Here is a 26,521-nt window from a genome sequence, read left to right on the forward strand (position 1 = left end):
ATCTCACCCTGACCTTAATAGTGGTAGGGTTGCCTTGCCCTGACAGTGAATTTTTCGAGATAGTCAGTCATATAAGTACCAAGTTTGGTTGAAATTATTCCGAGCCGTTCCAGTTCTATACTTTCATGTCTGTTTACAATCCCCTTTCTGTTAAATAGGGCTGTCAGTGGTGTGTAGACCCCATGGTGTCTCTTGCTGGTAAACTATACATGTACCATGTTTGGATGAAATGATGCCAATTCCTGGAACAACACACACACACACACACACACACACACACACACGCACGCACTCACTCACACACAAATGCTCTGCTTACTCTGTTTTGTAACATAAATTTTTATAAGCATTATGTGAGTCTTCTTTTGAAGGTGTTACATCGAATAGATGACGTTACAATGATGTGTGATAAAAGACTGGACAGTCTGAAGCGTATGATTCAGAAGCCACCTAGACCTGTCCAGACAGTGATACCAGAGCCTGGTGTACCATTACAACCTCCAGGAGGTGCTCCAAACTTATCTCGTGACCATCACAATGTTAACAAGGGATCAAAAGTGTTTAGGAAAGCCAATACCATGCCAAAGGTTTGAACAATAACTTACCTAACTATGTACTATGTAATGCAAATTATCTTTGAAATAACTGCATTTACTTTATCTGTTATTGAGTTCCTAAAAGTGAACGGAAAATAATACTTACTGGGCAGGTCAGCAGTTAGTTTTTAGCTTTATTGTTTTGTTTAAACATAAGCCAAGGTTCTTGGTCTGATTGTTTTCTTTATGATAATTGATATAAATTATTGTTATTGAAATTATTGCAGACTTAAGTTAGAAGATAATTTGTGGGTAACATTTGCTGTTTATGTAGTCATTCGTTTACTTTCATCTAGCAAAGAATGATGTACAAAATGATCTGCAAAGGTGTAAGAAAATAAGAGCACAGACATTGCTAAAACAGAACCTTTTCTGCCTGAATAATGTGTAGGAAATTGAACAATAATTATTTAAGTCTTTCTTGTCGCCTTTTTTGTAAAGGGGTGTAACAGTGTCACATTTTAATTTGCATGGAAATTTCCTTAAGCCAGCTGTGCATTTTTTATTAAGTTAAAACACCACTTCAGAGTTATGTTTGAAATTCCATCAATACCATATGAGCTTTTGTTTTTTTAGAACCTCTGTAATTCTAGTAGTTTCAGTGGAGAATGTTGATGCTACTTCTAGGTGCATGAAGTTTTGTGGAATGACATTTTTAACATATATTCTCAGTTCTTCAACTGAACAATTTAATCCTATTTTTGCTGCTGCATTTAGAAAGTGATTGTGAAAAATAGTTGCAATTTGTTAATTATCAGTCACAACATTATCGTTTAGTTTGCTATGGCTTCTTGGTCTCTGATTGGCTGTCCTATCTCCTGTTTCACATACAGTTTTAATTTTGATATCTGCATTATTAATTTATGTCAGGAAATGTATATTTAATGACTTTCCTTAAGATATTACAGTATCATTTTGTATAGTGTAAGTAACATCAGATTTTGACTTATTCAGGCCTCTAAATAAATTTCTGTTTCCTTCTTACATGGCATTTTAATCCCTTTAGTTATCCATGGATTAGTTGTTTCTTAGTAGACTTTCTAGATAACTTTTTAGTAAAGCTAATTTAATATATTGATGCAAATTTACTATAACATAAATTGAATTTCACCTTAGCACCTCTTTCTATATGTTTGTGATTTCATACCAACTATTTGAACTTATTCTTAAAAGATTGTACCCTGTTCTCATTACTAAGCCTCACTGCTTTGTATGAACTTTCCTCAGAGCTGTAAGGGGCTGCATTGTTTATTTTTATTAATTGTGCATCATGATCAGATAGCCCATCATCAGTTGGTTACACATTAATTGTTTCAGGTGAGCACCGTCAATAAAAATGTTTTAAATCTGAGTCTTGCTGTCTTGCTGCACACATGTTGGACAATTCACTTCTGAAATCTGATAGAAACAGACAAATATTGATCCAGTTCAGTTTTCTTCTCAGAATCTTTCAAGAAACCAACATTGATACATCTACAAGCTACTGGCTACTCCTTCTTGCCTGACAGCTCAACAACAATATTATGAGAAGGAAAGTTGCTACTCACCATATAGTGCAGGCCAGCCTGGGTGGCCAAGCGGTTCTAGGCGCTACAGTCTGGAACCGCGGGACCGCTACGGTCGCAGGTTCGAATCCTGCCTCGGGCATGGATGTGTGAGATGCCATTAGGTTAGTTAGGTTAAGTAGTTCAAAGTTCTAGGGGACTAATGACCGTTAGAAGTTAAGTCTCATAGTGCTCAGAGCCATTTGAAGCATATAGTGCAGATGCTGAGTCGCAGATAGGCACAACAAAAAGATTTTCACACTTAAAGCTTTTGGCCAATGGCCTTTGTCAACAATAGACACCCACACATATGTGCATGCCACACACACACACACACACACACACACACACACACACACACAGGACTGTAGTGTCAGGCAACTGAAACCACACTGTGAGCAGCAGCACCAGTGCATGATGGGAGTGGCGACTGGGCGACTGGGTGAGGGAAAGGAGGAGGATGGGGTGGGGAAAGGGAGGGATAGTATGGGGGGGGGGGGGGGGGGGGGAGATTGTGGACAGTGAAGTGCTGCATGTTGAGTGGCGGGCAGGGGGGAGGGGGGGAAGGAGTGGAAAAGGAGAGAAATAGAGAGAAATAAATAAAAAAATAAGATAAATAAATACCAAATGGATGGAAATAGACTAACAAAACAAATACTCCTACATTTCTGGAAGAAGAAGTTGACAATAGCATAGATTACAGAAGTAAGGAAATATCTAGAAAGAAACAACATCAAAGAATCAGAAATACCAAAAAGAAACGGTTTTAAAAATAAAATACTAAATTTGGAACACTTTCAAAGCAGAAGAAATAAAAAATTGGGAACAACATTGACAGAAGAAAGGAAGAGACTTCATGGGGAGAAAATGAGGGAATATTAAAAAAATAGGAAACAACAACAAAGGAAGAAGAGGAACTGAAGTTGTTAACGTGATCCTAGTTGGTCAATAAGATTGTAAAGAAAGAGAAGAAAAATAAAAAGGAAAGACTGGGTGTCGTGCTGGAATGACGGCAGTATAGTGCTGTAATGGGAGCTGGGAAGAGGTCGAATGGGCGAGGACAGCGCCTAACGAAGGTTGAGGCTAGGAGGGTTACAGGAACATAGAATGTATTGCAGGGAAAGTTTCCACCTGTGCAATTCAGAAAAGCTGGTGTTGGTGAGGAGGATCCATATGGCACAGGCTGTGAAGCAGTCTCACTGAATTGAAGGATTTTATGTATGGCAGTGTGTTCAGCAGCAGCCTCATTTAGAAGAGATGCCCAAAGACAACATTTTGATTCGCCCCCCTCGCTCTCTCTCTCTCTCTCTCGTCTCTCTCTCTCTCTCTCTCTCTCTCTCTCTCTCTCTCTCTCTCTCCCCCCTCCCCCTCTCCCTCCCTCCCTCTCCCCCCCCCTCTCTCTCTCCCTCCCCCCCATCCCTCTCCCCCCCACCCACCCACACACCCCTCTCTACTGTCTTTCCCATTGCATAAGGAACATTTTCTGCTCAACCATTGCAGATAAAAAGATGAAATTTGCAATAGACTTTGTACATTTTGTAACACAATTTCAAAGTATGTTTTTGTCAAAGAAATTTAATTTTTTAAAAAAATAAAAATTGCTGTGTATCATACACATAATTTTAAAAAATTGTTGTGAGATTTCTGTGACTGATATTTTATTAAAAAGCCGGTAAAAAGATTTACTTATCCAATTACTAGGGGTTAACCTACCACATTTTGAAAGTGACCAGTAAAGTAACCACTGAGAAAATGTTCCTCATATGACCTAGCCAGAAAGTTATTCCTACCAGTCTACTACACTCTACTTTGCTCAAAAACTGGTTAAGGCTCTTCTCCTATTGAAGGTAATTGCTAATCAGAATTTGAAATCTGATTTCTGGAGTTTGCTCCTTTTGATTATTATTTTCAGGTATGGGCCCAATAGGACCACATGATATACAATCAATCAATGTCACTTTTGATGGTTGGCCTTTCTTTGTGTCCAAATTTGTTTCATCCTTTCAGAATGAAGTCTCTTTCATTAGACCACATTTCCAGTCCATTCTCTAATTTCCCTGTGACCAACTTTCCAATCAAATATCTTTTGTCTGAGTGTTTTTCTGTCTGTAACATCTGCCTGAATCTATTTTAAGAGCCTCCTTAATCGCAGCAATCCATTTAATTGATTCAGTTTTGGCCTTACTTTTGTTTTCATAGAATTCTATTATTTGTTTTGTCAACCTAGTGGGTGCTATTCTTTTAATGTGCCCGTAAACTTTTTTTTTAATTTTTTTAATGTCATCATGTATGTTTGTGTGTTCTTCTATTTCCTTATTACTTCTCAGCCTATAAGTTTCTCATCAGTAATTTTGGGGCCTAATATTTTCCTTACAATCCTTCTTTCTTTTGAATTTCTGCAATATCCCTCTTTCTATTTAAAATTAAACTTTCTGCTCCATAAAGACATTAAAGTTTGATTACAGTGCTGTAATGCTGAAGATCACTGAAATTAGAGTTTTTTTTATTATAAATACATTTTTTATTATAAATATTCTGTGTTAATCTGAATGCAGTTGCCATTTTTTGACAACAAACTTTGTTTTCAGCTTTTTCCAGACCGTTTTCCTTGTACAATTTATCCCAAGTATTTAAACTGAGGAACCCTTTTTATTTTTCCATATTTTGTGTTCAAAAACTTTGTTGCTTGTTTGTTACATGTCATATATTCCATTTTTTAAAATGATATTTGTAGTCCTACTTTTCCCCAACTTCCGTAAGAATTTCAATTTCAATTTGTTTTTGTTCTGTGTTAATATACCTAGTTAAAATTGCCAGATCATCTACAAAGGTGAGGCAATCTACTCTAATATTACTTCTATGTAACTGACTGATTGATTTATATTTTGACTCAACTTTTGCTCTTGTCATTCTGTTATTACCTTTTCCAAAACACAGTTAAAATGTAATGGGAAGAGGCTATCTCCCCGTCTCACACCATTCTTTAATGGTTCAGAAATTTTTCCCATGATTTTAACTTTGGAGCTAGTGTCGGTTTATGTTTCCTTAATCTGAGTTTTATTATCTAGTCTTTGTTCCTTTAAAACTTGGAAAAGAGATTCACGATCAACTGAGTTGTAGGCCTTTTTGAATCCACAAATGTACATACAATATTTTTACTAGAATTCCTTTGGTGCCTAAGGGTTAGTTTTAAATTAAGAATTTGTTCTGGACAGGATCTGTTTGGTCTGAAGCCTGCATGGTCTTCACCAATTTTAGGTTCTAACTCTTCTTGGGCTCAATCAAGTAAACATAGTGATACAATTTTGTATGCGACAGGGAGAAGAGAGATTCCTTGGTAATTATTAATCTTGGTTCTATCCCCCTTTTTTATGTGATGGATGTATTAGGGCAGTTTTTCAGTCCTTAGATATTTTCTTAGTTTGTCAGATATGTCCTATTAGTTGAGTGATCCCTTTTATAGTGTTAGGGCCAGCTGATTTTAGTAGTTTTGCAATTATACCTTCTCCAGATGCTGTTCTTGTTTTTAAGTCTCTTAATTTGTTTAGTTATTTCGATTTTGACAGTTTCTTTAGAGTCAGGGTTAGTGTTATTAGTTTGCTGTGATTGTAATTTATTCGCTGGTTCTGGACAGTTTAATAGTTTTTCAAAACAATTAGTAAGTACCTTACAATTTTTCTAGTTGTTAAGAGCCAAACTGCCATTTTCATTTTTGAAGCAAAGGCTTTGAGGTTTGTAACTGGTTAGTTTTGTTTTGAGTGTTTTATAATAGTTTCTCATGTTGTTCTTTTGGAAGTCGTTTTCAATTTCTAGAAGTAGAGCATTTTTTGTAGTTTCTTTTAGTCAGTTGGATTATTTTAGATGTTTCTTTATTACAGTTAGAAAGGTTTTGTATGTATTTTCAGTTTTGTTACTATTCCAATTTTTGAATGCCTCATACTTAGACTTAATTGCTGTTTCACAATCCATGTTCCATGAAGGGTGTTTTTGTTTCTTTCAAAGCAGAATTAAATTTTGTGTTGTTTTGATGAACTTTTCTTTTAGGCTATACCAATTGTTTTTTGTCAAGTTCACTTGTTAGAGTTAGCAGTGTCAAATTTTGGATAACTTTTTTTAAGAGTTTTTGAGGTTGAAGTTATACTTTTATTCATGTTAAATAATAATCAGAATCAATACGAGCCTCTTTCCTAACTTGAACATTTAAAATTTCTTTGTAGTTTGGGTATGAAATTGCTACATGATCGATTTGAAATTGTTTGAAGGAATTTTCGGGATGATGCTTTGTAATGTTTCCCAAGCTTCATTAACTTCTACAAGTTTTTTGTGGTTATACTTATGGACTGACCTATGGGCATTAAGTAAAGTGTATGCTTCATTTGCGCATTTAAGAGAAATTGTCATTAGTCTATTATTAAGGGTTTTATCTCTGTTATGGAATTAAAAATATTTTTGGAGACTGCAAAAGCAGCTCCCAGATGTGGTGTATTATTAAGTATTTTTTTATCAGTTTTACTTTTAAAAAGATGATAATTGTCAAAATCCATGATGTAATTGTCCGTCGTTCGTGTTTCTTGTAGTGCCAAAATTTGAATCTTTTGTTCTTTTAATGTATTTCCCAATTTATGAAGTTTACTTGGTTGCAAAAGTGTTTGTATGTTAAGTGTTGCAAAAATGTATTTGTTTTGGTTTTAAGTTGGCCAGAGGACTCTGACTTCCTCTGTTGAATCACATTGCAATTTAAGCTGGCCGCCCCAGAATCCGAAAGACCAGTTGTGCCAGTAACACTGGCCGTGGATTGAGCACCTGGAGTAATATTGTGATTATCAAAATGCTCCATGATGATTGTACCTGGAATCAGGTGGGGATGAGTAGGCTCACTGAGTGAATTCAGAGTGTTAAGACTGGAAGGGTTAGTTCCAGAGCGTAAATTTCAGTCACACCACTGGTGAACAGATGCTGATCACTTTGCTGCTTACTACAAGACAGACCCAAAGTGGATTTGGTTTCATTTTCCCTTGGTCCGGGACTGCTTATTCTGTATTCGCAGCTGTCCACCGTATCTGATGGAATGTTCACTGTCTGTACATATGGCCTGTCCAATACCCTATGGAAGGTCAGCTTCTTAGACTTTTAGTTACAAAGTCTTGAAGCTGTTTGATTATTATGTTTTACTTCTTCCCAGTTCCCATTATCTATTTCCCCCTTAAATCTATTTGATTCAAAATAGGCCATGTCTAATTCTGTCTGAAGACCACAAATCTGGCTCTGGTGCAGATACCTGCCACTTAGTTGTGGAGGTGAGAACTAAACACCATCCAATGTCTCAAGGCGGCACCACAAACTGACTGACTGCTAGACTGACGGCTAATATGGCTTCAACAAGTTGTTCGAGGGAATCCTCTCTATTAGACCGCTGCGGGTTCTCTGCAAACGGTGCATGAGGAGGAGAGCTCTGACAGTTCTGATAGTTCCGACAGTTCGGGTACAGGTAGACTCTACATAGACTTGGATAGGAAAAAGTCGGAAAATGTTAGGAGCGAGTCGGAAAATGTTAGGAGCCAGTCGGAAAATGTTAGGAGCGAGTCGGAAAATGTTAGGAGCGAGTCGGAAAATGTTAGGAGCGAGTCGGAAAATGTTAGGAGCGAGTCGGAAAATGTTAGGAGCGAGTCGGAAAATGTTAGGAGCGAGTCGGAAAATGTTAGGAGCGAGTCGGAAAATGTTAGGAGCGAGTCGGAAAATGTTAGGAGCGAGTCGGAAAATGTTAGGAGCGAGTCGGAAAATGTTAGGAGCGAGTCGGAAAATGTTAGGAGCGAGTCGGAAAATGTTAGGAGCGAGTCGGAAAATGTTAGGAGCGAGTCGGAAAATGTTAGGAACGAGTCGGAAAATGTTAGGAACGAGTCGGAAAATGTTAGGAACGAGTCGGAAAATGTTAGGAGCGAGTCGGAAAACGACAGGGAAAGCGAACAGCAGGAGCAAGTTATAGTAAATGTACTGATCGTGAACTCATTCTCAGCCCTAGAGAACAAAGACGCGCACGGAGAAGGCAAAATGCAGACGGTTAAGCGCAAAAGAAAAGAGCGAGTACCGCCAATCATCGCCTATATTACAAAGAGAAGCCCGTTACTCCTCAAGGAGCTGGAAGCGGGCATAAAGGGCCTAGGACAGCGAAAATTCGGGGGGGGGGGGGGGGGGGGGGGGGATGTAGAGGATTATAGGAGGGTTAAATCTGAACTTGAAAGGAAGGAAATCGAGTTCCACACATATTCTATCGACCCCAAACAGGCTCTGAGACTAGTACTAAAGCACCTACCCATCGACGCTGAGGAAGAAAATGAATTAATAGAGGAAGGATTCGTAGTACACTCAGTTCACCAATTCTCAAAACCCCCCAGACTGCAGAAGAAAGTCACGGCCGCAAGAAAGAGCCGAATTTCTTGGCGGTTTTAGAAAACAATGAGGATGCTCAGCGGGTGTTCAAACTGCGATACCTGCTGAGATTCCGAATAACTGTAGAACGGTATAATAAACTGGAAGGACGTGGGCAGTGCCATAGGTGTCAAAAATTTAATCACTCGAGCAGCAACTGCAACTTGCAGCCGAGATGTGTAAAGTGTGCAGGCCCCGACCTTACCAAGTTGTATACAAGCAACAGAGAGTGGCAAACCTGGTATGTGCCAACTGCAAAGGCCCCCACCCAGCAAACTATCGCAGATGCGAAGTATACCAAAGATGGGTGCAAAACCAGAGGCAGCAGAAAACTGCCCTAGCAACAACAGCCGCATCAAATGCTCAGGCTCGTCAACAACCAAACTTTGAAGTGCGAGCAAGAGATTTCCCGAGTATGCGACCATACAGGGCAGCTATGCCCGCTCCCACCGCCCAATCTACGTCCGCGGCACCCCCTGCGACAGTGCAGGAGACGACCCTCCCCCCCCAGTCCCATCTACACCTCCCCCACCCACAATACAGGCTTTACCCCCACCACCAGTTCCGGAACAGGCAACTGAAACAACAACAAACAATACTGCAGTCCCAGCACAGGAGCAGCCACAGGCGGGGCCAAATGCGGACAGTGATCTCGGCAGTTTTCTGAGGGAATTCAGAGAACTGGGGAAGCTGTTTGTGGGGATAAACCTGGGAGCAGTGTTACAAAAAGTGAAAGAAACCATAGCAGCAGTCCGAGCCGTGAAAGATAGATACGCAAAAATGCTAGTAATTGCTGAAGCAGCTATGACACTCTTCTGTAATGAACCGTAACAGTACTAGAGAGTTCAAAATGTTAACATGGAATGCAGACGGCATATCCTCGAAGATCCCACAGTTGCAGTCATTCCTAGATCGTTACGCCATAGATATAGCCTGCATTCAGGAGTCGCATCTAAAGCCGGCCGTTTGATTGAAGGTGCGAAATTATTCCGTGCACAGGCTCGAAAGGCAAGACCGTGCAGGCGGACTAGTCGCTGTCCTTGTGAAGCTGAGGATTTGTCACCAGACGATCGAAATGCCAAATCTGGCCACGGTCGAGGTGGCCATCCTCAAATTAAAAGTCGGTAACCACATAGTTAAAATAGTATCGGCATATAAACCCCCGCATATCAACTTCAGTAAGCAGGACCTTCAACACCGGATCGAAATCAGAGAAAGAGTCATAATAGCAGGGGACCTGAACTCCAAAAGTGTGGACTGGTGGTGCAACACGACAAATTCTGGAGGCTGGAGATTGAGAAGGTTTATCGGGAGCAATCCCCAAGTGGGAATAATTGCTCCTGACGAGCCTACTCACATCCCTTACAACCCCGACCATGCACCGGACATCCTAGATATCTTCTCGTACAGGGGCCTGCCTTGGAGGGCTGCGCCAACAGTCCATCATAAGCTGAACTGAATCCACAACCCAGTTGTCCTGGAATGTGCCAATGTTGAAGACACAATCCGGAGGATGACAAACACAATGTATCAAACTAACTGGGAACAATATACCGCCCTGGTAGGATAACAGCTGGAGGACATTCCGCAAATGTGGAACGAGAGGAAGCTGCACACAGCAGTAGAGTATTTCACAAACGTCCTCCAGACCTGTGCTCTAGAGACAAGCACCAGGCTAGCCACCGAGCCTGGCGCTAAGGACCTGCCCCCTGATATTGGGGAGCTGATAGTCGCAAAGCGGCGCATGAGGAGGGATTGGCAACGCTATCACGATCCTGCAGATTATCGCTTGCTTAGGCGGCTTGAAGCCCAGGTAAAGGAAAGACTGATGCAGCACAGAGGCCTCTGCTGGGTAGAGAAACTTAGGAATGCAGAACAAGACATGAACCAAGTCTGGAAAATCGCAAAAGTGCAGAAGGCTACTCGCAGGGTAGACAGGCCACTCCAAGGTCCAAATGGGCTAGTATACGACGACGAGGATAAGGCAGAATTACTGGCGACATCGTTAGAGTCAGAATTCTGTACTCACGTCATTAAAGATGACGAGAGCGACAGGCAGGAAGAAATAATAACTGGACGAGTGGCTCAGTTAAGGCAAGAAAGGCCAGATACAGAATTTATTCCTGTTTCCGATTGACTTGTGTGCGCCTACATCAGGCGCTTAGGGAATAACAAATCTTCCGGTCCTGACAAGGTCTGTGTCCTATACCTGAAACACCTGCCTCCCAACGCAATCACCTACCTCACCACACTATACAACCAGTGCCTTTCCCTAACCTACTTCCCAAAAACCTGGAAAACTGCTCAGGTCGTAACCCTACCCAAACCCAATAAGAACCTTATCCTTCCACAAAACTATAGACCTATCTCACTCCTGTGCTTTCTAGTGAAAGTACTCGAGTGCCTGATCCTCAGCACCCTATCCAAATTCCTATGAGACAATAACACAATCATCCCTGAACAGTTTGGATTCCGTCATGAACATAGCACCCTCCATCATTCCCTGCGCCTGGTGGAACACACATGCAGGGCGAGAGAGTGGAAAAACAGCACAGGAGCAGTCTTTCTTGACATTGAGAAAGCATTCGACAAAGTCTGGCATGATGGCTTAATATACAAGTTATCCCAGTTAGGCATTCCAGGACATATCATCAACATGACTGACTCGTTTCTGGCGGGGAGGCAGTACCATGCCAGATGCGGCAAACGTGTAAGCGCGATCAGGGATGCTGTGGCAGGAGTTCCACAGGGGTCAGTTCTTGTCCCCATATTATACTCGCTATACACAAACGACGTGCCAAAGTCGGCAGGAGGTGCGATAGTGCTGTATGCCGATTACACGACGGTTTACAGGAGTTGCAGCAACCTCAATTTCAAAACAAAAAAGCTGCAGGAGCACTTGTACAAAATCGTAAAATGGTGCAATATTTGGAAAATAAAGATAAATCCCCCCCCCCCCCCCCCCAAAAAAAATAAATAAAAAAATACACCAGACGTATTTTTGCAGCTGAAAAGGAAACAGAATGGAGTGGCTCAGCTACATACCTCGGCCTTGAACTAGACAAACGCTTAACCTTCGCAAAGCAGATAAACAGATCCAGAGGTAGAGGCTACACTGCTTTCATTCAACTGTACCCACTCTTAAAAGGTGGAGGACTCAGCATAGAAATTAAACTTAGATTGTGGAGGGCAGTTATACCACCAAGTATGTTATATAGATCGGAATTTTGGTCCATGGCAGGAGACGGACATCTGCAAAAAATTCAGAGACTCCAAAACAGAATCCTCCGCGTCATCGCCGACACACCAAACACACACATTAAGGACCTCTTAGAGGAACCATCCATCTATACCTATATTAAAAGAAAATCAGAAAAACTCTATGAAAAGGCACCTACCTTGACCCACCAACTAATAAATCAGTTAGGATCCCATTATCCTGATGCTACAGACAAGCGTCCAATATCAACGTTAACCAGAGAATTCAGGGCATAACAGTTACAGACAAAACAGGCAGACATGCTAACATGATTTAGATAAACTACAAAAGCTAAAAGCTATTCCTCTAAATATCATAAAGCCATATCAGAAGTCAGATGGGCAAAGCCCTGCGGTGTTTCTGTGGAACATTAATATAGATAAGCAACTCAATGCACCCTTTAGGAGACACAGATGGGGAAGGTGTACAGTGTCACAGTAGTTTCAGTTGCATGACAGTGCAGTCGTGTGTGGGAGTTACGTTTGTGTGATAGTGAGTGAGTGAGTGTGTGTGTGTGTGTGTGTGTGTGTGTGTGCGAGCACATGCGTGTGTGCACACATGTGCGAGCACACTTGCACATGCGTGTACTATATTCAAAGATTTGGAGGGCAATACGTACGCCTACACAACATTGTTTCCCCATCCGTAACACATGCACCGACAAAGTGATCATATTCGTCAATGCTACTGTGTTCATTACATGTTCTCACCTCTTGCCATATAAGTGTACTGCTGCCACCCCCCTCCCCTCCCCCATCTTTCCTTCCTGGCCAAGAGACAGCTGCTGGACCACCCAGTTGCTGAGCATGGCACCCGAGATGATGTGCTTCACTTTAATGACTGCTTCGCAGCCTGTTCCATATGAACTCCTCATACCAGCACCAGTTTTTCTGTTTTTGCTCGGTTGGCAACTCTCCCAGAAACATATCTTTTGTCTTTTGTTCCCATAATGCACCTGGCCTCGACCTTCACTAGTCCCTGTCCTCTAGCTGCTTACCCCTTTCCTACTTCCACTTCAGTACTATCTATGGCCTTTATCCCACCAACACACCTATAAAGTCCTTTCCCTTCTCTACTTCTCTGCCTTTCTCAGCCATATCCAGTTCCTAACATGACTCTGTACACTTCCAAAGGTTGCACTAGCATCTTCCCCCACTCCTACACTGCCACTCCTCCCCATATTCACCACACACATCTTCTGTACCCTCATTGCTCACTCCAGCTAGATCCTTAGCACTCAGAGATGACAGTGGCCTTGTGTGTGTGTGTGTGTGTGTGTGTGTGTGTGTGTGTGTTTTTTTTTTGGTGGGGAGAGAGAGAGAGAGAGAGAGAGAGAGAGAGAGAGAGAGAGAGAGAGAGAGAGAGAGAGAGCGAGCGGGGGGGATTAATCGGTATTGCAAATTTATAGTTAAAGTGTTTGGAGCTTAATGTTGCATTGAGCAAGTTGTTCAGATTTTATTTTATGTAGATAGAATTAATTAAGTGGATATAAGTACGAAAATGTGAACTTTCTCCTAGTGAATTTTATGGTGGATGTGCATTTCTGTGCAAGGTTGATAACTTTGTGTACATAGACAGTTTTTCCACTGCTTTTGCCTCTTTATTTTCATATTCATCTTTTAGAATGATACATTTTGTGCTCAGATTGTATTATTTGAAACAAACTTACTTCAATACAAACACCAGGAAAATTTTCTAGAATGAAATCATTCTCTGGAACAATACAGTACGTGTCTTTGTGCTACTTTCTGACAATAGTGTAAATATACTTTAAAGATGTAGCTGATGCTGTCAATGTGTAATTTTAGTTATTCCATGTCACTGAAGGCCCTCTTTCATGATGAGATTTATGGAACATGATGTATGTATGTATGAGTGAATGAATGAATGTGATGGTAATACTAAACATCAAATTATAAAACTGTGTTCCTCTACTTTTTAGTATAAAATTTTTATGCATTTTTTCCTCTTTTAGATTGATATGCCCTCTGATTCATGGCAGATTCCTGTAAAATCTTATGAATCTAATGACACAAATCTGTCTCCTGACAATGAAGTAAATCATGATCAAGAGACTTTGAAAATTAAACAAGGCCATGTCCTAACAGAACTGTTGGAAACAGAAAAGGTGTACGTATCAGAGCTCGGATCTATTATAAAGGTAAGTTTGATAACATCTGCTAAATGATTGTGAAAGAAACTAGCCCATTTGATGAAAAATGAAGTTTTTATGTCGTATGAACATTGGAAAGTATGTAAGTGAACTTAAAACAGACAAGCACATTTGTGTGCAGACCTGCTTTGAAATGTGCAGTGTTGTTATGAAATGTAAAGCTTTATTTATACTTCCGATAGCCATATTCTTTGCAACTGTCAATGTATTCTTTATTTTTAAATTATCTACAGTAATGTTTGTAACAATTGCAACACACAGGAAAAATGTTGTTGTTCAGCCTTGAAGGTGTGTGTAGAACAGTGTATGAAAAATAAGTAACTAAGATACTAGAGAAAGGTTGTTTATATCATCCATTCCTGAGTATCCAGAGATGCCATTGTTTCATAACTCAGTGAAGAGCGGTCAGGGGAGATGAGAACATGAGATCATGATAGCATATCGTGTCAACATTAAGGAGTACAGTATCGGTGCCGGAAATAGTTCACTCAGGGTAATGCGTGAAAGCAGTGAATAGATCATCTCCATATGTGACAACATGCTGATATTGGATCACAATCCTTGACAGCACAGGATATGGTGACACTCATCTTTTCTTCTCAAATAAACTATAAGCCTTTGTCCTCAGTGTTGTCTCAATGTAAAGTACGAAGATATGCGGGCACAGGCAGAAGTTCTATAGCTAAGTGAAGGTAGTCAATCTGTGCATATTGTGTCTTGTGCTGGACAGTCCTTAAATTAATTACTTAAGCAATTATTATAATTGTAATATTAATTTAATAGGAAAGTGAGAAAAAATTGACAGAACACTGAAAGAATTAACAAGAGGACTGCACGGCAATCAGATTTTTGTAAATTTTTATATTTGTAGCTCATGATGTTCAGGCCTCAAAAATAGCTCTCCCAAAATAGTTCACTGCAATTCTCAGAAGTACTGTAGATAATCAACATTGAATTTTTCTGACCATTTTTAATATGCTAAACTAAAGTGGTGGTATTTCGACAAGCAGCTTGGCTATATGTTAAAGTGCTCATCTGCATCTACATCTACATCTACATTTACATGATTACTCTGCAATTCACATTTAAGTGCTTGGAAGAGGGTTCATCAAACCACAATCATACTATCTCTCTACCATTCCACTCCCGAACAACGCGCGGGAAAAACGAACACCTAAACCTTTCTGTTCGAGCTCTGATTTCTCTTATTTTATTTTGATGATCATTCCTACCTATGTAGATTGGGCTCAACAAAATATTTTCGCATTCGGAAGAGAAAGTTGGTGACTGAAATTTCGTAAATAGATCTCGCCGTGACGAAAAACGTCTTTGCTTTAATGACTTCCATCCCAACTCGCGTATCATATCTGCCATACTCTCTCCCCTATTACATGATAATACAAAACGAGCTGCCCTTTTTTGCACCCTTTCGATGTCCTCCGTCAGTCCCACCTGGTAAGGATCCCACACCGCGCAGCAATATTCTAACAGAGGACGAGTGAGTGTAGTGTAAGCTGTCTCTTTAGCGGACTTGTTGCATCTTCTAAGTGTCCTGCCAATGAAACGCAACCTTTGGCTCACCTTCGCGAGTTCCAGTCCTGGTGGAACCAAATTTTTAAACAAACGTGCATGTTGCATGTTTAGTGAGCATCTATGTGACGCATAAAATATAAAAATACAGAAAAAATTAATTTGTAATTTTTGTTAAATCATAAAAGATTGGTATTTAAGAATTTTTATTTGAAATCAAAACTGGATTTTTATGTGCAATGTAGAATTAGAAATAAGAATTAGTGTGTGTTCAATAAATTTTATATTTAAATGACATAGGTACTTGAACTGGAAAAACCGAAAAAAATAATGACCAAAATGAGGCTCGATCTATTGATTACCAGTCTTGTGGACTTAATGTATTCTATGTTTTCCGAGAATGATCATAGAGCATGCACCTTTATTTAAAAATTTGATTGCACCTACAATCAAACTCAGGCCACCCACTTAGTGAACAAGCACTCTGCCACAGAGTCACAAAGCTAGTCAAAAAATATGAACCTTATTTTAGCATATTGAATATGGTTGGAGAATTTCAAAGGTGATTTTCTTGAGAATTTTTGTGAGTTGCATTAAACTGCTGTGGGAGAGAGAATTTCTGAACTTAACATACCACAAATTTAAAAAAAAAATTAGAAAAATCCAATCGCCATGTGAGGCAATACAGACCCTATGGTTTATTTCAGGAGATAGACTGAAGGAAGGCAAACCTACACTTACAGGATTTGCGAATTTGGAGAAAGTTTCTGAAAATGTTGATGGGAATATAGTCTTTGTAAATCTGAAGGTAGCAGGGATGAAATACAGGTGGTGAATGGTTACCTACAGCCTGTACAGAACCAGACTGCAGTTAAATGTGAGTAGAAGAGCTTGAAAGGCAAGCAGTAGTTGAGAAGAGAGTGAGACAGGGTTGTAGCTTATTCCAGTGTTATTCAATACATATGAGCAAGCAGTAAAGGAAACCAAAAAGATATTTGGAAGGGAATTAAAGTTCAGGGAGAACAAATTAAAAAAAGAAGGGTATACAGTCGTCAGAAATTGGGGTGTTACAGAAAAATGCTGGAGATTAGGCAGATAGATTCAAATTCCTTATTCATCCAGAAAACCTCTGCAGGTTGTGGGATGTCATTTACACACACATGATGTTCTTTGGACATGAGCATGCACAGTTTTGTGTGTGTGCGTGTGTGTGTGTGTGTGTGTGTGTGTGTGTGTGTGTAATAAATTAATTCTGTTAGATCTTGCTTTCTGATCAGTAGCAGTTTTTGCACATTCTTGGTTCTAGTCTGTTGTACTTACAAGGTCTAAAGATTCTATGACTTAATAGAAGCAATGGTCTAGTAAGAATACCCATAGGGATTTATAAACCAGTGAAAATGAGGGAATGATTTGTATATTTGTGTAGCACTATTTGTAGTGGAGGGTTTAAAGACTGATGTCCTTACAGACTGGACATGGAGTTCATATTTTTGCCTGGTTTCACACTATGGTTATTAAAGTTTTTATTTATCTCTCTTAAATTCCTTTCTACATATTCACGCATTTACAGAATACAAATGCAGGAAAGTCGAAGGATCAAAGAGTTTTGAAAGATAGGCCTCCAGGTATCTGTTATGGTACATTGTGAATTTCTCTTATAGCTGTTTTATGGGTCAAGATATGACCGAGCTAGCAGTTGTTCTTCCCAGAATAAAATGCCATACTGTAGAATTCTGTGGAACTGGGGAAAGTGTACAGTTTGGACAGTGTGCAAGCTTGCTTTGTGTGCAAGTAAACATAGGCTGTAGTGTACTTTCTCCAGTGTCGCATTTGTGTTTGTTATGTGTGTCTGCTATTTAAAATCATGTTACTGCCATATGCCTAAAATTTTTTGTTTGCATTGAGGGTTTAATTCTTCTGGAGTTTGGCACAGAGGTGTTCGAGGTTATGCCCCTTAAACAGAAGTTTGGAGAAGTTGTTTTGGGTATGTTTATTATTTGCTAATTTCCATCAAACCAATAATTTAAGTGGTCTATAGCTTTATTGTAGTTCTCTCGTAGTTTTGCTGTAAGAAGGATGCTAGTGTCACCTGCAAACTAACTATTTATTTCTGATTCAGTGCTTAGATCTAGGGAGATTAAATGACTGAATTGAAATGATGAAAAAAGAAATTTGTAGCTCAATGTGACTAAAAGAAGGAATGAGTTGATAAGACATATTCTAAAGCATTAAGGAAATATCAATTTGATAATGGAGGGAAGTGAGGAGGGTAAAAGTTTTAGAGGGAGATAGATGGAACAACCAGCAAATGGATGTAAGTTGTAATAGTCATGCAACAGTCAAGAGGCTTACACTGGATAGATTAGCATTGAGAGCTACATCAAACCAGTCTTCAGACTGAAGACCACAGTAACTACAGAAAATTAATGACAGATTAAAATCGTATGTTGGACTACGAATTGAGCTATTGATGTATGATCTCCCATCCCTTGCAACTTCACTCCTGCCAATACCTCTTAGCGTCTACACAACTTTCATCTTCCAGAACATTTCACACTCCATTACAAGGTGAAAGATGCTAGCTGTTTATTTTATTGCATTTGCAATATAATATAGGCAGTTACTAGTTTTGGCTATTATCAGCCATCTTCAGGTACTTCCAGCTTTGTTATGGTTCGGCCTACATACTTCATCTATGGTTTTGGCTGCCTCAGCATTAAAATACTGGGTACTAAAAAAAAAAAAAAAAAATCCAGGAGGGTACCTATATAGACATAATGCTGAATTCTACTTTGTTCTACTTTGAAAGTGGTGGGGGTGTGAGCAGGGGGGGGGGGGGGGGCTGTAAGAGGGAAGTGATAGGCACATAAAGCTACCTTTTATGATAGTGAACCATTTTTAAGTTAATAAAATATCTGCATTGTCCAGGGAAACATTAAACACCATTCAGAGAACATTGTAGAATCTTGTAACATATTCGGAGCTCAAGCATCAAGTGGTAACTCAAATAGAATGACTTCTGACATGCCAACCAATGTGATGTGAAATCACACATCCCACTTTTCTATTACATCCTGGAAGCTATGGATAAAGGCATTTGAGTAGATACAGTATTCCTTGATGTCAGAAGAGCATTTGACTCAATACTACACTTAATGTTTGTTAACAAAAGTATGACCATATGTGGTACCCAAAGAAATCTGTGACTAGATTGAGAATTTCACGGTAGGGAGAAAACAGTCTCACAGATAATATTAATTACGTAAGGAAAAGATAGATTGCTACTTACCATAAAGGTGTCATGTTAAGTAGCAAACAGGCACAATTAAGACACTTACACATTAGTTTCCAGCATTATGGTCCCAGCTGCAGGAGGTGGTGGTCATGTGTGCATGAGGCATGCTTGTTTGTGTGACTAAATGGTGTGTGTGTTTCTCTTTCTTTTTGTGATGAAGACTGTGGCCAAAAGCTAATGTGCAAGTGTCTTTTAATTGAGCCTGTGTGCAACTTAACATGTCATCTGTATGGTATGTTACAATCTTTTTTTTTTTTACATTGTAACAATATTATGAAAATGAAAGTTGCTACTCACTATACAGCAGAGGTGCTGAGTTGCAGATAGGCGCAACAAAAAGACTGTCACAAATAAAGCTTTAGGCCATGAAGGCCTTCGTCAACAATAGATGACAGGTGCACATGCGTGTGCGCTCACACACGCATGTGCAAGTGTGCTCGCACATGTGTGCACACACGCATGTGCTCGCACACACACACACACACACACACACACACACACACACACACACTCACTCACTCACTATCACACAAACGTAACTCCCACACACGACTGCACTGTCATGCAACTGAAACTGCAAGACGACTGCACTCTCAGGCTACTGAAACTGTGGTTTCAGTTGCCTGGGAGTGCAATCGTGTGTGTGATCTGTGTGTGTGTGTGTGTGTGTGTGTGTGTGTGTGTGTGTGTGTGTGTGTGTGTGTGTGTGTTTTCTGTTGTTCGCAAAAGCTTTATTTGTGACAGTCTTTCTGTTGTGCCTATCTGTGACTCAGCACCTCCACTATGTGGTTAGTAGCAACTTTCCTTTTCATAATATTATTACATTCCACTTGGATTTTCCATTGCTTGATTTTTCTTACATTGTTGATATTACAACATGGAGTTTCTGTTGATAAATAATATTAATTGTAACCTCAGACGTCTTGCAGGTGATCCAGTCATTTATACTGTAGTACCTTCTGAAAAAAAATCGGCCTAAATATTCTGGCAAAAATGGATAAAATTTCAAAGTATTGTGAAGATGGCAACTTACTTTAAGTACTGAGAAATGAAAAATTGTGGAGTTCACAAAACAAAAAAACCCAATATCCAATGACTACAATATCAGTGAATTACATTTGGAATCAGCCAACCCATATGTATTCCTAGGAATAACATATTGTGGGGATATAAATTGATCACATAGACTTAGTCATAAGTAAAGCAGATGATAGACTTTAGTCCATTGGAGATAACAACGAAACACTGTTGTGATCCATCTTGAGATTGTGAAGCACTACTCAAGTGTGTGGGGCCCATACCAAATACATCTAACAGGGATACTGAATATATTTGAGGAAGGGTACATGAATGGTGACAGATTTGTTTGACCAGTGGGAGAGTGTCACAGAAATGCTGAAAAATCTTAACTGTCAGACATTTGAAGATAGATGTCAACTATCCCATGAAAGCCTACTTTCAAAGTTTCAAGAATCAGTATTAGGTTAAGAATCTCAAAAAAGCCTCCTACTATGCACTTCTTTCACGGGACTGATGATACAAGATTAAACAAATTGTGTGCAAAGAGGCATTTAGGCAATTATTGTTCCCACAATCTGTGAGTGAATGGGACCCTAATGTGTGGTATGATGGAAAGTACCCTCTGCCTTGCTCTTCACAGTTATTTGCAGATTATGGATGTAAATGTTGCACAAATGAGAAGCAACAAAACCACTACCAGGTCCGTCTGCTGACGCATAAACACTCAACAACACATGAAAGTTTTACACAGAGCACCCAAGTCACTTATCAGTAAACATGCAACAGTATGCTTACTGGTATGTTTCAAAACACTGTGCGTTAAAAGGGGATTTTTCCGGGGCTCATACCTGCCATTCTATTGGTGATAGTGTTCTGTGTAGCCTTTAGGCTATAGGGACCATTTGTACACCCAACAGGCGTGTAATGGGGCCCCTTAGGGATATGGCAGCAAGAGAGGGGAAGAAAACCAATGCGCACTCCGTGTGCATACCGGGGGGAGTCATTCCAGATGTGGAAAGGGTCCTTCCGGATGCCATGAAGGGTACAGGGTGCACCCATCTGCAGGTGGTCGCTCATGTCGGCACCAATGATGTGTGTTGCTATGGATCGGAGGAAATCCTCTCTGTCTTCTGATGGCTATCTGATTTGGTGAAGACTGCCAGTCTCGCTAGTGTGATGAAAGCAGAGCTCACCATCTGCAGCATCGTCGACAGGACTGACTGCGGACCTTTGCTACAGGGCCAAGTGGAGGGTGTGAATCAGAGGCTGAGACGATTCTGCGACCGTGTGGGCTGCAGATTCCTCGACTTGCGCCATGGGGTGGTGGGGTTTTGGGTTCCACTGGATAGGTCAGGAGTCCACTACACGCAGCAAGTGGCTACACGGGTAGCAGGGGTTGTGTGGCGTGGACTGTGCGGTTTTTTGGGTTAGATGGCCTCGGGCAAGTATAGAAAGGGCAACAGCCACAAAGGGTGCGGGGCAAAGTCAGGACATGCGTGGACCAAGCAGCAATCGGTATTGTAATTGTTAACTGTTGAAGCTGCATTGGTAAAGTACCGGAACTTCAAGCGCTGATAGAAAGCACCGAAGCTGAAATCGTTATAGGTACAGAAAGCTGGCTGAAGCCAGAGATAAATTCTGCCGAAATTTTTACAAAGGCACAGACGGTGTTTAGAAAGGATAGATTGCATGCAGCCGGTGGTGGCGTGTTTGTCGCTGTTAGTAGTAGTTTATCCTGTAGTGAAGTAGAAGTGGATAGTTCCTGTGAAATATTATGGGTGGAGGTTACACTCAACAACCGAGCTAGGTTAATAATTGGCTCCTTTTACCGACCTCCCGACTCAGCAGCATTAGTGGCAGAACAACTGAGAGAAAATTTGGAATACATTTCACATAAATTTTCTCAGCATGTTATAGTCTTAGGTGGAGATTTCAATTTACCTGATATAGACTGGGACACTCAGATGTTTAGGATGGGTGGTGGGGACAGAGCATCGAGTGACATTATATTGAGTGCACTATCTGAAAATTTCCTCTAGCAATTAAACAGAGAACTGACTCATGGAGATAACATCTTGGACCTACTGATGACAAACAGACCCGAACTTTTCGACTCTGTAAGTGCAGAACAGGGAATCGGTGATCATAAGGCCGTTGCAGCAACCCTGAATATGGAAGTTAATAGGAATATGAAGAATGGGAGGAAGGTTTATCTGTTTAGCAAGAGTAATAGAAGGCAGATTTCAGACTACCTAACAGATCAAAACGAAAATTTCTGTTCCGACACTGACAATGTTGAGTGTTTATGGAAAAAGTTCAAGGCAATCGTAAAATGCGTTTTAGACAGGTACGTGCCGAATAAAACTGTGAGGGATGGGAAAAACCCACCGTGGTTCAACAACAAAGTTAGGAAACTGCTGCGAAAGCAAAGAGACTTCACTCCAAGTTTAAACGCAGCCAAAACCTCTCAGACAAACAGAAGCTAAACTATGTCAAACTTAGCGTAAGGAGGGCTATGCGTGAAGCGTTCAGTGAATTCGAAAGTAAAATTCTATGTGCCGACTTGACAGAAAATCCTAGGAAGTTCTGGTCTTACGTTAAATCAGTAAGTGGCTCGAAGCAGCATATCCAGGCACTCCGGGATGATGATGGCATTGAAACAGAGGATGACACGCGTAAAGCTGAAATACTAAACACCTTTTTCCAAAGCTGTTTCACAGAGGAAGACCACACTGCAGTTCCTTCTCTAAATCCTCACTTAAACAAAAAAATTGCTGACATCGAAATACGAGGGTTGTTTTTTTAGTAAGGGCCGTTCGCGTGTATAGTCCCGTAGTTCGCGCGGACGTCGCAACAAGCCTCTGCACCACTTGCTGGCATCCTTCCCGTTCACACTGATGCAAGTTGCAGCTCTGTAGCTGACGTGTACGCATCGCTGTGCTACTTTATAATGTTTATGATTATTGAATCGCCCGCCGCGTGTGAGATATGGTCAGTGATATGTTTTTTGATCGCGAGAAGCCTATCAGCTGCAGAAATTCATCGTCAGTTAACAGAAGTTTATGGCTTGAATGCAATGAGTGAAGGTAAAGTGCGTCAATGGGTTAGAGAGTTTAAAAATGGCCATCAAAACGTCCATGACAAAGAACGCTCAGGCCGGCCCTCTGTGATCGCTGATGATTTGGTGGCTGCAGTCGAAACAAAGATTCGTGAGGACAGAAGATTCACAATTTCCACTCTTTCTTTGGAATTTCCACAAGTTTCAAGATCGGTTTTGTACAAAATTGTGTCTGAAAACCTAAACTTTAAGAAACTGTGTTCTCGGTGGGTACCCAGACTCTTCACAGAGGACCACAAAGGGAAGAGATTTGCCACTTCATTGGACTTTTTGATTCGTTACGAGGAAGAAGGGGATGACATGTTGAGTCAAATTGTCACTGGAGATGAAACATGGGTATCCCATATCACTCCCAAAAGCAAGCGACAATCGATGGAATGGCGACACACAACCTCACCCGTCAAGGTCAAAGCGAAACAGACGCTGTCAAAGCGCAAGATTATGGCAACTGTGTTCTGGGACCAGCGCGGTATTTTGCTAGTGGACTTTATGCCACGAGGAACTACAATCAACTCAGATGCCTACTGTACAACTCTAAAGAAACTCCGCAGAGCAATTCAAAACAAAAGGCGCAGCATGCTGACAAAAGGAGTTTTGCTCCTGCACGATAACTCTTAGGCCTCACACCTCTCAAAAGACTCGGGATTTGATTGATTCTTTTGGCTGGGAAGTGTTGGACCATGCACCATACAGCCCCGACCTTGCTCCTAGTGATTTTCACTTTTTCCGGTACCTGAAACACCATTTTGGCGGGCAGCGCTTCAATGACGACGATGAAGTGAAAGCGGCCGTGAACTCTTGGCTGTCGGAACAGGCGGCCAAATTCTTTGAAGAGGGAATTAAAAACTTAGTTGTACAGTATGACAAGTGCTTAAATAAACAATGCATCTATGTGGAAAAATAGGTAAAAGTGTGTAGAATCAGAAAATAAAAGTTTTTTTACAAAAGTATTTGTATCTTTTTAAAAAATAAAAACGGTCCTTACTTAGAAAACAACCCTCGTAAGTGTCCAAGGAATAGAAAAGCAACTGGAATCACTCAACAGAGGAAAGTCCACCGGACCTGACGGGATACCAATTCAATTCTTCACAGAGTACGCGAAAGAAATTGCCCCCTCTTTTAGCAGCCATGTACCGCAAGTCTCTAGAGGAACGGAAGGTTCCAAATGATTGGAAAAGAGCACAGGTAGTCCCAGTCTTCAAGAAGGGTCGTCGAGCAGATGCGCAAAACTATAGACCTATATCTCTGACGTCGATCTGTTGTAGAATTTTAGAACATGGTTTTTGATCGCGTATCATGTCGTTTTTGGAAACCCAGAATCTACTCTATTCCGGAAACAGCGATTGTGTGAGACCCAACTCGCTTTATTTGTTCATGAGACCAGAAAATATTAGATATAGGCTCCCAGGTAGATGCTATTTTCCTTGACTTCTGGAAGGCGTTCGATACAGTTCCGCACTGTCGCCTGATAAACAAAGTAAGAGCCTACGGAATATCGGACCAGCTGTGTGGCTGGATTGAAGAGTTTTTAGCAAACAGAACACAGCATGTTGTTATCAATGGAGAGACGTCTACAGACGTTAAAGTAACCTCTGGCGTGCCACAGGGGAGTGTTATGGGACCATTGCTTTTCACAATATATATAAATGACCTAGTAGATAGTGTCGGAAGTTCCATGCGGCTTTTCGCAGATGATGCTGTAGTATACAGAGAAGTTGCAGCATTAGAAAATTGTAGCGAAATGCAGGAAGATCTGCAGCGGATAGTAGGCACTTGGTGCAGGGAGTGGCAACTGACCCTTAACATAGACAAATGTAATGTATTGCGAGTACATAGAAAGAAGAATCCTTTATTGTATGATTATATGATAGTGGAACAAACACTGGTAGCAGTTACTTCTGTAAAATATCTGGGAGTATGCGTACGGAACGATTTGAAGTGGAATGATCATATAAAATTAATTGTTGGTAAGGTGGGTACCAGGTTGAGATTCATTGGGAGAGTCCTTAGAAAATGTAGTCCATCAACAAAGGAGGTGGCTTACAAAACACTCGTTCGACCTATACTTGAGTATTGCTCATCAGTGTGGGATCCGTACCAGATCGGGTTGACGGAGGAGATAGAGAAGATCCAAAGAAGAGCGACGCATTTCGTCACAGGGTTATTTGGTAACCATGATAGCGTTACGGAGATGTTTAGCAAACTCAAGTGGCAGACTCTGCATCTCGGTGTAGCTTTCTCGCCAGGTTTCGAGAGGGTGCGTTTCTGGATGAGATATCGAATATATTGCTTCCCGAGGAGATCACGAATGTAAAATTAGAGAGATTCAAGCGCCCACGGAAGCTTTCAGACGGCCGTTCTTCCCGCGAACCATACGCGACTGGAACAGGAAAGGGAGGTAATGACAGTGGCATGTAAAGTGCCCTCCGCCACACACCGTTGGGTGGCTTGCGGAGTATAAATGTAGATGTAGATGTAGATGGATTGTCTTAGTGTCAATATCCTACAGTACAGGGCCAAATGGAGCTGCAGATTTAAAGACAGCTAAGAACCACAGATGGCTGAAAGTTTTATGGTATATTCCTAAGTTCCTGATGTTGAATAACCTTGAAAATTTTCATGATATTTTTATCCATTTCTGAGATAGAGAGGTTCAATGTTGCCCTATGCACTTAAAATCTCATATTAGGTGAAATATAAATAATAAATAACCACAGCAAACTGCTCTAATTTTAATGCTATGTTATTTAGGCATTTATCTAGAAGTGCTAGCTTCCCATTTTCGAAAATCTTTATCCATTATCAAGACACACACCAAAAACATGGCGTCTGAGTATCAAAACTGAGCCACAGATCCCAGGACAGCTATCCACAGCAAATGGGTGTAATCTTTTTTACAATATACAGGGTGATTCAAAAAGAATACCCCAACTTTAGGAATTTAAAACTCTGCAACGACAAAAGGCAGAGCTAAGCACTATCTATCGGCGAATTAAGGGGGCTATAAAGTTTCATTTAGTTGTACATTTGTTCGCTTGAGGTGCTGTTGACTAGGCGTCAGCGTCAGTTGATGCTAAGATGGCGACCGCTCAACAGAAAGCTTTTTGTGTTATTTAGTACGGCAGAAGTGAATCGACGACAGTTGTTCAGCTTGCATTTCGAACGAAGTATGGTGTTAAACCTCCTGATAGGTGGTATATGAAACGTTGGTAGAAACAGTTTACAGAGAATGGGCGTTTGTGCAAAGGGAAAAGTTCTGGATGGCCGAGAACGAGTGATGAAAATGTAGCACGCATCCAGCAAGCATTTGTTCACAGCCCAGGAAAATCGACTCGCAGAGCTAGCAGAGAGTTGCAAATTCCACAATCAACTGTATGGAGAGTCCACATTGGCACTTATCTGTCCGTAACTACCTGAACGTCAACTACCCGAGGCGATGGATCGGCCGCCAGGCAGCCCGTGACAGAGCACTTCATCACTGGCCTCCAAGAAGCCCTGATCTTACCCCCTGCGATTTTTTCTTATGGGGGTATGTTAAGGATATGGTGTTTCAGCCACCT

At 40.8% G+C, this 26,521-nt stretch overlaps 1 protein-coding gene across 1 annotated transcript in view; it reads left to right on the top strand.

Moving 5' to 3' along the window:
• Window positions 1–26,521, top strand: part of LOC124797666 (guanine nucleotide exchange factor DBS-like) — a 222,900-nt gene that overhangs the window by 123,810 nt on the left and 72,569 nt on the right. Inside the window, exons 13-14 of the mRNA XM_047260803.1 lie at window positions 372–587; window positions 13,801–13,986. Of these exons, the coding sequence (XP_047116759.1) occupies window positions 372–587; window positions 13,801–13,986 (402 nt within the window). The remainder of the gene's footprint in view (window positions 1–371; window positions 588–13,800; window positions 13,987–26,521) is intronic.

This window comes from Schistocerca piceifrons, chromosome 1, assembly GCF_021461385.2.
Source record: "Schistocerca piceifrons isolate TAMUIC-IGC-003096 chromosome 1, iqSchPice1.1, whole genome shotgun sequence".
NCBI classification, from domain to species: Eukaryota; Metazoa; Arthropoda; class Insecta; order Orthoptera; family Acrididae; genus Schistocerca; species Schistocerca piceifrons.